This window comes from Glycine soja, chromosome 11, assembly GCF_004193775.1.
Source record: "Glycine soja cultivar W05 chromosome 11, ASM419377v2, whole genome shotgun sequence".
Taxonomy (NCBI): Eukaryota; Viridiplantae; Streptophyta; class Magnoliopsida; order Fabales; family Fabaceae; genus Glycine; species Glycine soja.
In genome coordinates this window covers 50,487,831-50,501,250 of record NC_041012.1, presented here as the reverse complement: position 1 = coordinate 50,501,250, position 13,420 = coordinate 50,487,831, and the positions used below count along the sequence as shown (strand labels likewise).

The 13,420-nt window shown below is 31.4% G+C and overlaps 1 protein-coding gene and 1 long non-coding RNA gene across 4 annotated transcripts; both read left to right on the top strand.

The window, feature by feature from the left end:
* The first annotated feature begins 513 nt into the window (after window positions 1–513).
* On the top strand, window positions 514–5,214 carry LOC114377090 (phosphatidylinositol/phosphatidylcholine transfer protein SFH4-like). Of its 3 annotated transcripts, none has more exons than XM_028335483.1 (7): window positions 514–663; window positions 1,116–1,474; window positions 2,135–2,286; window positions 2,862–2,957; window positions 3,680–3,936; window positions 4,184–4,404; window positions 4,643–5,214. In XM_028335483.1, the coding sequence occupies exons 2-7, from the start codon at window positions 1,121–1,123 to the stop codon at window positions 5,015–5,017; spliced, it is 1,455 nt and encodes a 484-aa protein (XP_028191284.1). In that variant the 5' UTR covers window positions 514–663; window positions 1,116–1,120; the 3' UTR covers window positions 5,018–5,214. The 3 variants fall into 3 exon arrangements, with proteins under 3 accessions (XP_028191284.1, XP_028191283.1, XP_028191285.1); XM_028335482.1 differs by having other exon boundaries at window positions 3,668–3,936; XM_028335484.1 differs by lacking the exon at window positions 2,862–2,957.
* Window positions 5,215–7,214: 2,000 nt separating this feature from the next.
* On the top strand, window positions 7,215–7,937 carry LOC114374406. The gene is made up of 2 exons (XR_003658558.1): window positions 7,215–7,385; window positions 7,546–7,937. It is a non-coding gene; the product is annotated as an uncharacterized LOC114374406 (long non-coding RNA).
* The last annotated feature ends 5,483 nt before the right edge of the window (window positions 7,938–13,420 follow it).

The window sequence follows — 13,420 nt, the reverse complement described above, 5'->3', positions numbered from 1 at the left end:
CAAGACCAAATGTCCCGTGAAGAAAAAGTCAAGTTTTAAACTTTAGAGCTTCAAGACCCAATGACCCATTCCCAATCTTGTTCCTAAAAGGAACCCCTAGTTCCCTAGTTCCATCTATAATGCAAAGGAGAAGATGATAATGCACGCTCTCGAGATTCGTTGGAAGGACATTCAATTGATTTTCAAAGAAGCCATGCGAAATGGAAAGTTTGGATTTTAAGGAGGAAGACAGGGGTGGTGTAAATAGAAAAAAGATAATATGAATTTATCATAAAAGAAATAGTATTTCAATTAAGGAATACTTGGCATCGTTTACAATAATGGCTAAAAGTAATAAGAAAAAAAAGAAAAAAGACTCATAATTAGTTTACTTACTATTAATTTTTTAATATTATTATTTTTAAAATTTTTAAAAAAATGTTAGTAAATCCATCATTAATTGCCTATTACCCTTTATTTTTTGAAGGAACAATTTGTTAACCTCAAACCTTTAAGAAATTACTAGTAAGTAAGTTTTTTTCATAATTAAAGTGAAAATACATAAATACGGCAGAGGGCGATGTTATGGTAGTCGCGCCGGTTCATTGACTTACAGCGACGAAGGAGGATTGATCCATAATTGGGGATGCGCTCACCTTGCAAACTGTTGCAATCCTATTTCAGGTCAAGGTTTTTTGCAACTAATTTCATACTACGTTACCTGTTTAATTTATTCGTATAAATTAACCGGGCTTTGTCTTTGTGGAGTTTGAATCTTTGATAACTGTTTGCGAAAGAGCTGGATATATATTCGAATTATTTTCTTCCGAATTTTCATGTCAATTTTGTTTGAATTTCATAAGAAATTAGCATCATTGTGGCCTTTTAAGTTTTAACAGCTGAAGTTTTAGGTAAGGTTCTCTGGTTCCTGCCTGAGTTCGTGACATTTTAATTTCGAAAGATGGTTTATATCTACCTCAAAATTTTGCAGGCTCGTTTTGGAGTGTTATGTGTTGTGTTACAGATTATTTTTTTTTTTAAATTAACCGCTATATACGCACTGCACTTTGAAGACATTTTCATTGGATATTGATTCTTGCATTTGAAAAGATACTTTTGTTGTACACTATCATCAGTTTACATGGGAGACACGGTGGATTATTCTTACTTGAGCAGCATCCCAAAACCAGGCAGTGTCGTGGCTAAGAATAAAGCATACAAAAATCTGCTAATTGCATCACTTCCTAAAAGTTTTGTACAGAGAAACCATGGGCATGTCATTTCACTGATCCGTGGCCGCTTTGGAAGTAGAGATATGAGTGGTATCACATTTTTTTTACTTAAAGTTGCTGCTTTAGAGATCATTAGGAGGTTCTCCAAGAGGAGATGCCCATGTGTATGGCGAGGCCTTCAGGCTCTACAAATCCTATGTTATCCACCATTTAAATGGATTCAGAGGTGGGCACCCTTCAAGAGTTTGGTTGACGGCATGCAGGTTTGTTATATAAATTTGTGAAGTTTTCATCAATAATATATTTTAATAACATTTTAATGGAGAAAACACAATATTCTTAGTGAACCATTTTCAATTACTGTCAGTTTGGTATCACCTTTGAAAAATTTAAGAATGAATTTTTCATATTGATCTAACAAATCAAATTTGCTCCCCTGTATCTCAGGATATATGGTACCAAACTGACCTGAAAAATGAGTTATTTGAGAACTTGGGAAGTTTTAGAAATTGTCTCCCATTTTTAACAAAAGAAAAGAAAACAGCTATCTTGTGTATATTTGCACATCAAGAAGATATACGTAGAGCTATGTTAATCACAATCTTTTACAATGAGCTTTACACTTTTATTTCACGGGAAGAATGGAGAGAGTGAAAAGGGCAAAGATCAATATCTCTCTCCCTTTTTCCCATTTACCGAAGAAGTGAAGGTAGATGTTGAAGATTTTTATTCGTGAATAATATTGATGAATACTATATGATACTTCCCCTGCCCCCTTTTGCCATTTTGGTTGAGGATTAAATTGAATGAAGACTTCTCTCGTTGATGTTTGTGCTATGTTCTTTATGTTTTCTAAGTATACCAATTTGAGCTATACTCATGACTCATGAGAGCAGATGGCTGATATATCTCTCTGCTGTCAGGTCCTATCAAGACCATTGCTAGCCCTTTCAATTGCAACATTATTTCCTGATCTATCAAAATGTAGTGATGGCAAGTCAGATTGTAGTACTGATTCACAAGATGCAGTTGCATACTCAGAATTATCTCCTTTACAGGTTGATTTGAATACAAGGTATATAATGCTCTGATTCTTCATGCTAATGTCTATTTGTGTGCTTATTTAATTCCGACTCTCTAATTCGTATGCATTTTCCTTTGAGCTTTAATAGCAATATAAGATTACCTTTTTCAACCTCGGAAAAGTAGAAAAGGTAAACTGCATTGATGCAGTTTGCAGGATTTTGTAAATAAAATTCCTTTTGATTTCTTTAATGGTCGAAATTTCAACCTGAGTGATTTACCCAGTTCCTTGCACTGTAAATTTTGTGATTTCTTTTGTATTCAGTAAAAATAATTTTAATTTTTATCTTCATAACTAGGTTTACTACTTCTCTTGTGTTTCTCCGAATGTAATGTAGGATATTGATATTTGTTGGGCCAAGAATGTGAACTACCAAGTCCAAATTAATCTTGGTCTTTCCATATATTTTATATGCATATGTGATGTGATATCATACATATAAAACCCAAAATTAATTGTGCATTTATGACTGAATCTTCCAGTGAAAATTTGAGATTAATTGTGGGGTTTAAAATCTTGATTTTTAAGCTCTACTTTCAAGCTTACATTTTTCTTGCATTTTGTAGCCAGTGTTTGACAGATCCTAAAATTTTAGAATCTGAGAAATGGTTGACTCAACTCTATCAAGAGCTTGAAAATCAAGGGCTTAGTTTACCAGAAAGGTATTTTACAGTTCCTGTGCATTCACGATATTGAATAAACAGGATGTGATACTTCCAAATTGTGCCATTCCAAAAGAGTATCATTATGTGACACTCAAATTTACTGGATATTCATGCAGTTAAGTCATTTTGTTCAATTGTTGATGATGTAAACTTACCATTTTTTTCCGTTAGCAGAAATGAGAAACAGCACATTAATAATTTGTTGACAACTGTATTTTTGTCTCTTATCATGGAGTTGGATTTGCTGAGATTTTGAGTAAAATTTGAATTTATCGCATCACCTAGTATCCAATTACTCATGTAACAATATAGTATTTGACTACTAAATAACCCAACTATATATAATTGATTAGTATCAAGATGTCACTTGTTTCTTGTAAAAATCCTAAATCATGCGAATCAAAATTTCATGAAAATGATTCTTACCAATAACACTCCTGATCTCTTCCAATTCACAACTCCCTTTTTAAAAATAAATAAATAAATAAAAATCCAACTTATGTTTAGCCTATATGATGGACACATGTATATTCATATTTGTTTGTATGAAAAACTTTTTGGAACACTAAGCAACACTTCTGACTTTATATTGTGCATTTTGAGTCAGGTACTAAAATCAGGGCCAGGAATTGTCTTTTCAGTTAGCAATAGCATGTTTACTGCATATTTCTTGGTTTCTCCTGTTGCAACAGACCATGATTTAGTAGGTTTTTATGCAGAATCAATGATGATGAGCTTCGGAGATTTTATGCAGCTTCTAATAATGATTTTTCATGCTTCCTTACCTCAATCAAGAAGACCATACGATGGCGAGAGACTTACAGAATTCTTTCAGAAGAAGAACTGAAAATGTCATCCAAAATGGTGTTCTGGCATGGGTCTGATGTGGGGCAGAGACCTTGCCTAATCATTAGGTTTGGGTTAGCCTGCAGTACATTGACATCTGAAGATAGACCTCGATTTGCTCAGGCAGTCAGTAAGTTATTCTTTTGCAAATTCAGCACTTCTTTTTCTTGTCATTTTATCCTCATGTTTGCTTATTACCAAAATAGATAAGTCATCAGATTTTGCTTTATTTTGTGAGTTGAGAAAAATATTTTTTTCCCTCTTTCATTGCTTACTTCCTCTACAGATCATCAGTCAGTTTTGTTTGCTTGACGTATTACTTTTTGTTGTATAGTTTTACTTTACAACATTTGATGATCATTAATTCGTTATTTCAGTATCACAGGTAGAATATGGAGTCCTGCACTTGGTTGATGCAGACAACCCGCAAATTACGGTGTTGGTGGACTGTGAAGGGTTGTCTCCAGTGAGAATTCCCATGCAAATAATCAGATCCTGTTCTTCCCTTCTGAAAGACCACTTTCCTAATCGTCTTGGTTGCATGTTTGTCATACGATTGCCAGCCAATGTTCATGTTATTGCCCAGACTTTTATTCAGGTAAGTTATCCTTCGATTCCTTTCTGCTTATTCAGCCTAAAATGACTAATAAAGTGGCAAGAGAAGGTGCATCGTGTTGGTGATCATGAAACATGAAGGGGTATCAAACAAATTGTTTGATTAAATGCAATTTGATTTTTCAGTGGAATACAACAACCTAGATAATAATAGCCAAAGTAGTAGATCTATAAAGTAAAATGCACTTCATTAAACAAACTAATTTGTACATCTGGGTTAGGATTTGAAGCCTGCTACGAGAAACAAGTTGAAAATAGAAGGGGAGATGCATCAGAAAGTTCTTTCTGACTATATGCCAACACTGCCTTCATATCTTGGAGGCTGCTGCACTTGCATGAAATGCTCCAACATTGGCCAGGGGGATATGCTGCAAACTTATGCAACTGGGACCAGCAGGAGAGATGGGTTGGAGGATACCAGTGACAGTGACAATGACAATGAGGATTCTCCAACATTGCATCCTTGCGATGAATTAGAAGGCAACTTATATGGTAATTATGACCAGTTGTTGAGAACTGCTATAGTAGGTATTCTTATATTTTGGGTTTTTATAGCTCTTGGTGCTGTAGTATTTGATCCCAGTAATCGCCACTAGCCCTGATAATGCAAGACACGTCAAATTTAGTTTGTATCCCTTGACGAGTAAATCTTTCTTGTGGGCGGCATAATCCTCTTCCAACAGTAACACTGCATACTTTTGTAGATTCTTCAGATAAAAAATATCTAGTTATCTTTTCAATTTTATAACTCTTGTAACAAATAAAATAAAATCATGTCAAATATTCTACCTTACTGCTGAAAATTGCTTACGATTATTATATTGCTTAACCCTCTACAATCCGTTGAAATTAGCATCAAGAAAACGGTTTAGAAAATCTTGGCTGAGATGTTAATGTTATTTATATTTGGGCTTATAAAACTGGTTATGAGATTTATAAATTTGTTGTTGTTTATTTAAAATAAGCAATAACAAATTAAGTTTTATGGAAGAACTTATCAAAATTAAGTATTTTTTTAGCTTATTTTTGTAAGCTTATAGTCAACTTTATAAATAAGTTCTTATTTACCAAGAGTTTATAACAGGATGACGCCTGTTATTATACATTCATATTCAATATCAATCAATAATACACTTCTAAAATAAACACCAGACCACGGTAGCGGTAATTTTTTTATATTATAATTTTTTTATTAGGGATGAGAAATACGTCTCAAATATTGATATTTCCACCTAGGAATCTAGAAAACACCAGGAAAATTTTCCATATGATGGGTAAATTAACCCAATTACACAATACCAACCAAAACGATTAAAACTGAATTTTAACAGACATACACGAGTTGGCTATATATCAGTCGTTTTTGTGTGTACTAAGTATTAAATATTGCTGTTTTTTTATTTTTATTTGGGGCTATTAGATTTTCTTGGGAAAAAATGTAAATTATATTAAATCCAAAATGATACAATAATAAATGGGGTATACCCCGCAGTTAAAGAAAATCAAAAGTCTCCCTAATACAAGAAGACTTATATCAAGAGATGCTAAAACAAATGCAACAGGTGCGCTTGTCTATACATAAGAAACTTAATCTTGCTAATAACCTCTATTACAGAAAATTGATAATCTTCAAAAATCAGCTTGTTCTTAGACAGCCAAATGCAGTAGACTGTAATTGCTATAGCCAGACAACATAATTTTTCTTGAATACCTGATGTGGATCTGCCCCTAATTAAAGAGTCAGTAATGCGCGGTAAAAAAGTGAAACACACCGGAAAGGAGCCAAATTAATAAGCACCCTGTTTGTGCTAGATTTTCTTCATCACTTTTGTTGACCGGAATAACGGGCTTCATTTCCGCCCTGTTGTAGAATTAGACGTGTGCCTCGAGAAGTCAAATTAGACGTCGTAGAATCGTGCACTAACAGGCTGCACATCACTAGGCTTTATTCAACTTGTTTTCCGCTCCATGCGAACAATCAAATTTAAATTCAATTTGTACGAGTATATACAGAAATTTTTTCTTATTCATATAATATTAGGAGGTAGTAGCATTGCAGCAGTTACGAATGTAGTTACATCTAAACATTATGCTTAAGGTATTCAGAAATGAAAAGTGTAAATGCCGAAGCTATAGATGAACTTGTTTAATTTCATAAACACCCACATTTTGTTATTATAACAGGGAAAAATAAAGATACTGCACTAGGGAAATGAGTAGTCAAAAATTGTGAAAATGTATTTGCTTTATTAATCCATAACCTATTCATAGGCAATACAATAAATAACCAATAGATAAACACTATCCTACTAACAATAACCAATTACTTAAAAGTAGGAACAAACATTAAAACTAGGAACAGAATAACATAAAACAGATTCTCATGGACTTAGTTAAACAATACCAACGTCTCAGTTTATTTAACATTTGTTGCATGGTAAATTAAACTCCGTTATTATGTATGTTCGTCCTATCCTATTGTACCCCTACCCCACTTTTCCCTGAACCCCGATCTCGCTTATTTTTCTGATTTCAGATTCTCTGGAACCATCAGACAGTGTTCACTCTTTGAACAGTGCCAAGCCTGAAGACCAGGAATTAATTAAAAAACCAATAGAAAATAAATTTAGACTGAATACTCTGAAAAAGTACGTAGGCCACTGAAGTTGGAGAGAACTACTTGTATGTATAGACAAAGGTGCACTACTTTCTTACATAGGATTCCACTAACACGTATATAATGATTTATTGATGGTCTGCATATCTTAGTTTTCAAGAAATCAAAACCTTTCTTGACCTAAATAAATTTTGGCTGTGTCATCCACCCCAATAAAGATTGTGCGTGGGTCCTCAACCCTTTCTCTGCAGGTGCACTGTTTAGACGTTAGTAGAAGACATAAAGAGACATTCATACTTATTTCATCATGTCTCTTTCTCTCTCGATCTGAACAGTGTGCAAAATATGTATACTCTGCTCTTTTACTTACTTTTTTTAGTGTTAATCATGTAAAACAGAATAATCTCTTTTTGTTTTGCTTTTTGGTTAAATATTTCATTGATTGCTCGTTCGTTTGGCATGCACTGAAAATGTGCATGATGTTAATATTGGCTTTACAATGTGCAGGATTCTCAAAAAGAACTAAGTAGACACTAAGACACATAGTGGATGGTGAAATAAAAAGTAGTTAGCTACACTCACATAGACCTCGCTTGCAGCTTATTCGTAACTTTTGCTCATGGAGGAAAGGGAGAAAAGGAAGGTCGATCGCTGCTAGGTTGTGCTTTATTTTCTCTAGCTAGTGTAGCGCTAAATTATACAATTCAACAGAGAGGAGACGGTTTATTTTCTTTCAACCCTTGTTTTTTTGTTTTCTTCAGTGAAATCAAATAATATCAAGAGGGCTACCTCTGCTGTAAGGAGCTAAACTCCACATTCTCTTTAAGTATTATAAATTTCACCTTATTAATGTAATAATTAATAAATGATTTGAAATTAAATATTATTATTTTACTTTATAATATTTTCTTCTTTTATATATATGTCTATCAAGATAAAATTATAAAAGTTTAAAGTATTTCAAATTAATTTTTCCTAGATCAGGAATAACTGATTATTCTTTTTAAAAAAACCACCAAAATTGGCCACTAAAATGTTACCAAGTAATTCATTAAACTGATCACTAAAATATTTGAACTTTTTTAAAATAATATAGATCAGAAAGTATTCTTTAGAGATTGCAATTTTAGTCACTGTATGTTACTCTTTTTTTTTCAATTTTAATATTAATGGATTAGTTGGCATTTGATGTTTGGATTATAAGGAGACATTTTAACTTATTTCATGATCATTCTTTATCTCTTGTGAGTTAAAGAGTGTGCAAAACGTGCATCCTCTTCCACTTAATTTTTTAAGGGCTAATCTCTGTTGATCAGTGTAATCTCTATTTATTGTATCACGCTTGTTTTGGTTGCATTTGCATGGATAAACCTCTTGTATTTTATTTTCGATCTTTTGATTGGTTAAATATCCCACATTCCCACCGATGGATTTCATTCATTTAATCAAAACTCAGGAGTACAATTCGTTGGCATGCATCTTTGAACATGTGGATGATATTTATGCATCTTTGATCATATAAATCATCATTATTATTGGAAGCATGTCTCTCTTTATTATATACAAATAAACCAACATACCAATAGGCTTATAAAAAGATACTAACTCGTACTACAACTGTTTTCTTAAAGCAATGGTAGACACTAAGACACATAGTGGATGGTGACAAAGCAGTTAGCTATACCTGCATTTACTATATTTGCTGATTTGTAACTTTTGGTTGCTAGTAAAAATTCATGGGAAGGGGGGTGCCGAAAAGGAAGGACGTTGCGAAAAGCAATGGTAGACACTAAGACACAGATGAGGCATTTTTATTTTCCTTCTAAATAACTGTTTTTCAGTATTAAATCATCCTTAAAAAAAAACAGTCGCTAAGTCGTTTTACGTAATCACTAAAATTTGTTATTGAAAAATTTATTAACAACCAATAATGGTTTAACCATTATTTGAAATCACTCTTTACATCTTGAACTTATAGTAATGCGTACGTAAAATATACATCCAAATCTGTAAGTGGGAAGTTTTCCTTCCAATGTAAACCAGAAACTGAAACTCCAGCTAACAAAAGCACATCTCCTTTACACTTTATCGAGATATTAAAATGTTGGAGAAAGGACTTATTATATAATAATTGAGGGGCAGCAGCTCTGCTTTGACGAACTTAATTGTGGGACTATTAATATTTCATTTGATAATTAAGTGACCTATATATCGTTCCCCACTTGGCCCTTCCTTGTCCTTAAGGGAAACGTTTCGATCAGTACAATACTCGAACGGAAATAATGTATACGTTGAGTGGAGATCTACGAAAATCCCACTTTTACTTGCATAGTGCATGCATGGTCGATTCCTTTGCTGCCCAGAATGTATGGTTCTGAGTTTCAGTAGCGTTAAACCCAATGCCACTAACGACTCATACAAATTCTTTATTATTATTATTATATTATCCTGCAGATAACCTGCAGTAGTATTCTAAAAGTATTTGTTAGGGAATTTAAAATAGAATTTTTTTATTATTAAAGTTCACAATAAAAATGTATTAGAAATTATAATATAAATACATTAACAATACTTTTTAATTAAAAAAATTATTTTGAATTTTTTAACCAGAATCTTAAGGCCATTATTGGTTAGTATTTGCATATAAAATATAATACTGTACTCAAGTAGAAAAAAAAGTTACATCATTCCGAAAACATGTTGGTTCAATTTTATTATCTGCAGTTGAACCAACATTTATTAGCGCCTCAAATCCAAACCTGGTATCTTTAGTCATATTCATTATATGTGATTTTTTAAGTTAAATTTGAATAGGTTAGACTTAACTTATTTATGAAGTTTGAACTCAACCTAATGTTAAATGCTGGGCAATGATGATGTTTAAGAATTTTTACATATAAAATAAATATTTTTTTATCAAAATATATACGTTTTTGTAGCAAAATATGACTTATTCGTGAAATTTTAGTCTCAGAGTAATGAAGTTTGAACTTGATTCATTTATACCCTAAAGTTAAATTTAAATTTATTTATTTATTTTGTAAAACAAACAAAATCAATCAAACACTCGACGAATGAAGCTCAAATAATTGACGAATTAATAGCTCATCTCATTGGACTCCTATTTTTGGAATATTTGTTAGCAAAACCTATAAACTTTCGCATTCTCATCTAATAATATATTATCACTTATTAACAATTTTATATTATTAAACTTATTAAATATTAATAATGATATGACAAAAACCAATAGATATGTATTTTTAAAAGTTTACATTATAATTAATACATTAAAACCAAGATCTTAATTAACACATGTTCAATGATATAAGAATATATATAAACTTATATATGAATGAATGACAATATAAAGTGTGGACTTAAAAGTAATCCTACTAGCTTTGGATTGAAAAATTACAGCTTGCGGATTTCTTCAACTTTAAAGAATCAAAGGAAAATGGTCGTGCATGTATCCCAGACAAATTAAAGACTAAAAAGGATAAAGTTTATAAATTATTTGAATTGGTGTTGTATTTTTATATTATTATATTTACACTCTTTTTTTAAATAAAAAAAATCCATAGAGTTAAGTTAGTGACTCGAAATATTACTATATAAAAATCTGCTCACATGCTCACATGTTTCTTCTTGTGTATTGATATATTATAGCCTCGAGATAAGAAGTGATCATGGCGTGCCTGTTAGTTCACAAGAGGGAACCTTCTATTTCTAAAATACCTTACCTAATTAAAACAGACTTAAAATAAAGAATAATGTTTAATAAACACCCAATGCTAGCATACACTTTGAGAAAGAAAGAAAAAAAAATAATATAATATATGATAATGTGATAACAAGAAAAAGGTAATAAAAAAAATGAAAGCGAGTGTTTATACTATTGGGATTGGAACATCTATATGTCAGTGTTGTAAACTAAAAAAAATGAAAAAGGAAAATAACTTATCATTAATTGAACACACGTAGAACACAAATAAAATAAAATAAAACAGAAAGATTGTCTGTCGTAGTTAGAGTAGGTCTTTCCAGAATGAATTTATTTTAAAGTAAATAGGTAAAATGATATATATTTTTATTTAATTTAAGATGCATCAAGATTTTAACTAACAAATGTTTAATAGCATTAAATACAGTACATTTTTATTTCTTCATGTAAAGATAACATCTAGAAGAAATAATTAAGCCACATAATTTTGTAAAAAAAAGTTGTGTTTCGATTCAAATATCCTTTTAATTACTTTGGGGGATGTGGAATTTGTGCTTATCTAGGCTGAAGCCAATTGAAACTTGGCAAACTTGGCAATATATATATATATATATATATATATATATGGATCGGAAATATTTTTTTTAAAATAATAGTTTTTGTTTCTAATGTGTAGAGTGTTGACAAATTCGTCTCAAAAAATAAAAATTTAAATTTTAGTTCGCGAAAGTAAAAAAAAGTGTGACAAATTCATTCATCCGTTAATGAAAGAGTCTACATGATATATCTATGGATAAATTTATCAGCGTTTTACACATTCAGAGACAAAAATTATTATTTATTCAAAATATAATTTAATTTTCATCTTTTTCTATTTTTAATCATTGCACGCATAATATTAAATAAACACTTAAAAAATAAGAAAACAAGCATAAGTTAAAAAAAACATAATAATAAGCATAATATTGATTAATAAGCATAATCTATAAGTTGATATGAAATTTTTATTATGAGAATATTAGGTAATAACAAAATCAAGTTGGATCTCATTTTTTTTATAAGAATTAATTTAATAACTATGTATTTTTGTTTAAGTTTCATATTTTAAATAAAATAATGTAACATTAGAAATTTCAGAACAATATACCAATTATGTTTATTAATTAATATTATGCTTATTATTATATTTATTTTAACTTGTATTTATTTTCCTATTTTTTTAGTGTTTATTATAATGTTATTCTTGGAATGATTAAAAAGAGGAGGAGGATGAAGATTAAATTATATTAAATAAATAATCATTTTCATTCCTAAATGTGTAAAACATTGACAAATTTATTCATGAATATATCAAGTAGGCTTTTTTATTCATAATAACATATGGAAATTAATAAATACATGAATTTGTCATACTTATTATACTTTCGAAAACTAAAATTTAAATTTTCATTCTTCATATTTAGGGACAAAAATAATTATTTATTATCTTTTGTAAGACAAAGATATAATTGTTATTAAAAAAAAGTTCACTTTTAACACAGGTAGTGCCAAAACCAAAGCTAAAAGCACCAAGAGGTTACATAAATCTTACGAATTATAGATCAGAGCCAATTGGATAGCAAAACGACATGGTCTTGGATATTCAAGAACATCATGGCACAGAGAGAGTTAATTGAGTTAAACCACCAGGATTGAGCTAAACTGATGCAACAGGACAAGTTCTCTATGACAACTACTTACAGGCTGCTTTTGAAGGAAGAGATTTATGTTCCATGGAGGTTTTTGATGCATAACAATCATGCAAGACCGCGAGCAAAACTGACCCTCTGGATGGTCTGTCATGGTAGACTCCCTACTATGGACAGGCTGCATAGATTTGGTATGATCCAGGAAACAATTTGCAAACTGTGCAAAGAAAAGAATGAATCTCTAACTCACTTGTTCTTTGAGTGTGGTATGACAAAAACTGTTTGGGACCAGGTGCTCCATTGGCTAAACTTGGATCATAGGATTAAAGGTTGGAATGAAGAACTTGATTGGATTATCTCCCAAACAGGAAAAAAGGGTTGGCGGGCTAGTATTCTGAAACTCACTTTCACGGAGGCAGTCTACGGGATTTGGCACCACAGGAATGGGACTGTTTTTGGGCATACAGTATCTAATAACTTAGTTAATGATATTATTGATAATATAGTTTACAGGGGGTGGTATACAAATAAGCTGAGGAAGCATATTGCTAATCTGTTATTATAGGCTTCTTTTGATCTGTACGATTTCTTTTTTTGGAGAGCTGGATCCTAGCGATGGCTTTGTAGTTCTTATTGATTTTTGAATTAGTACAATCTCTATTTGATTCAAAAAAAAAAAAAATGCGCGATATAGCAGTTGCACATCGAGTGCGTGGAGACTTGGTCATGGAATTGAGGAAGTGTCCCATCTCTGTGTTACGTGACTCCCTAATCCGGCCATGCACATGCATCATAGCTGTGGCTTAGTTCTACGAGCAAACAGCTTTATCACTTCTTAGCTAAAGGATAAGAATGTCAATGATTCAATATTTATGGATATTTACAACCGATTATTCATTTAATTGCACTTTTAATTATAGAGGTGATTTATAATTATAGTGGTTTAAAAGAATAAAAATCTTGTGAATTG

What these genes read in the sequence shown, in the direction of transcription:
- LOC114377090 (XM_028335482.1), top strand. Translation starts at nt 1,121, where the DNA reads ATGGGAGACACGGTGGATTATTCTTACTTGAGCAGCATCCCAAAACCA. An exon ending in CAGGTTGATTTGAATACAAG is followed by an intron (nt 2,287 to 2,861) that starts GTATATAATGCT and finishes TGCATTTTGTAG; the next exon opens with CCAGTGTTTGACAGATCCTA. An exon ending in TCGATTTGCTCAGGCAGTCA is followed by an intron (nt 3,937 to 4,183) that starts GTAAGTTATTCT and finishes TCGTTATTTCAG; the next exon opens with TATCACAGGTAGAATATGGA.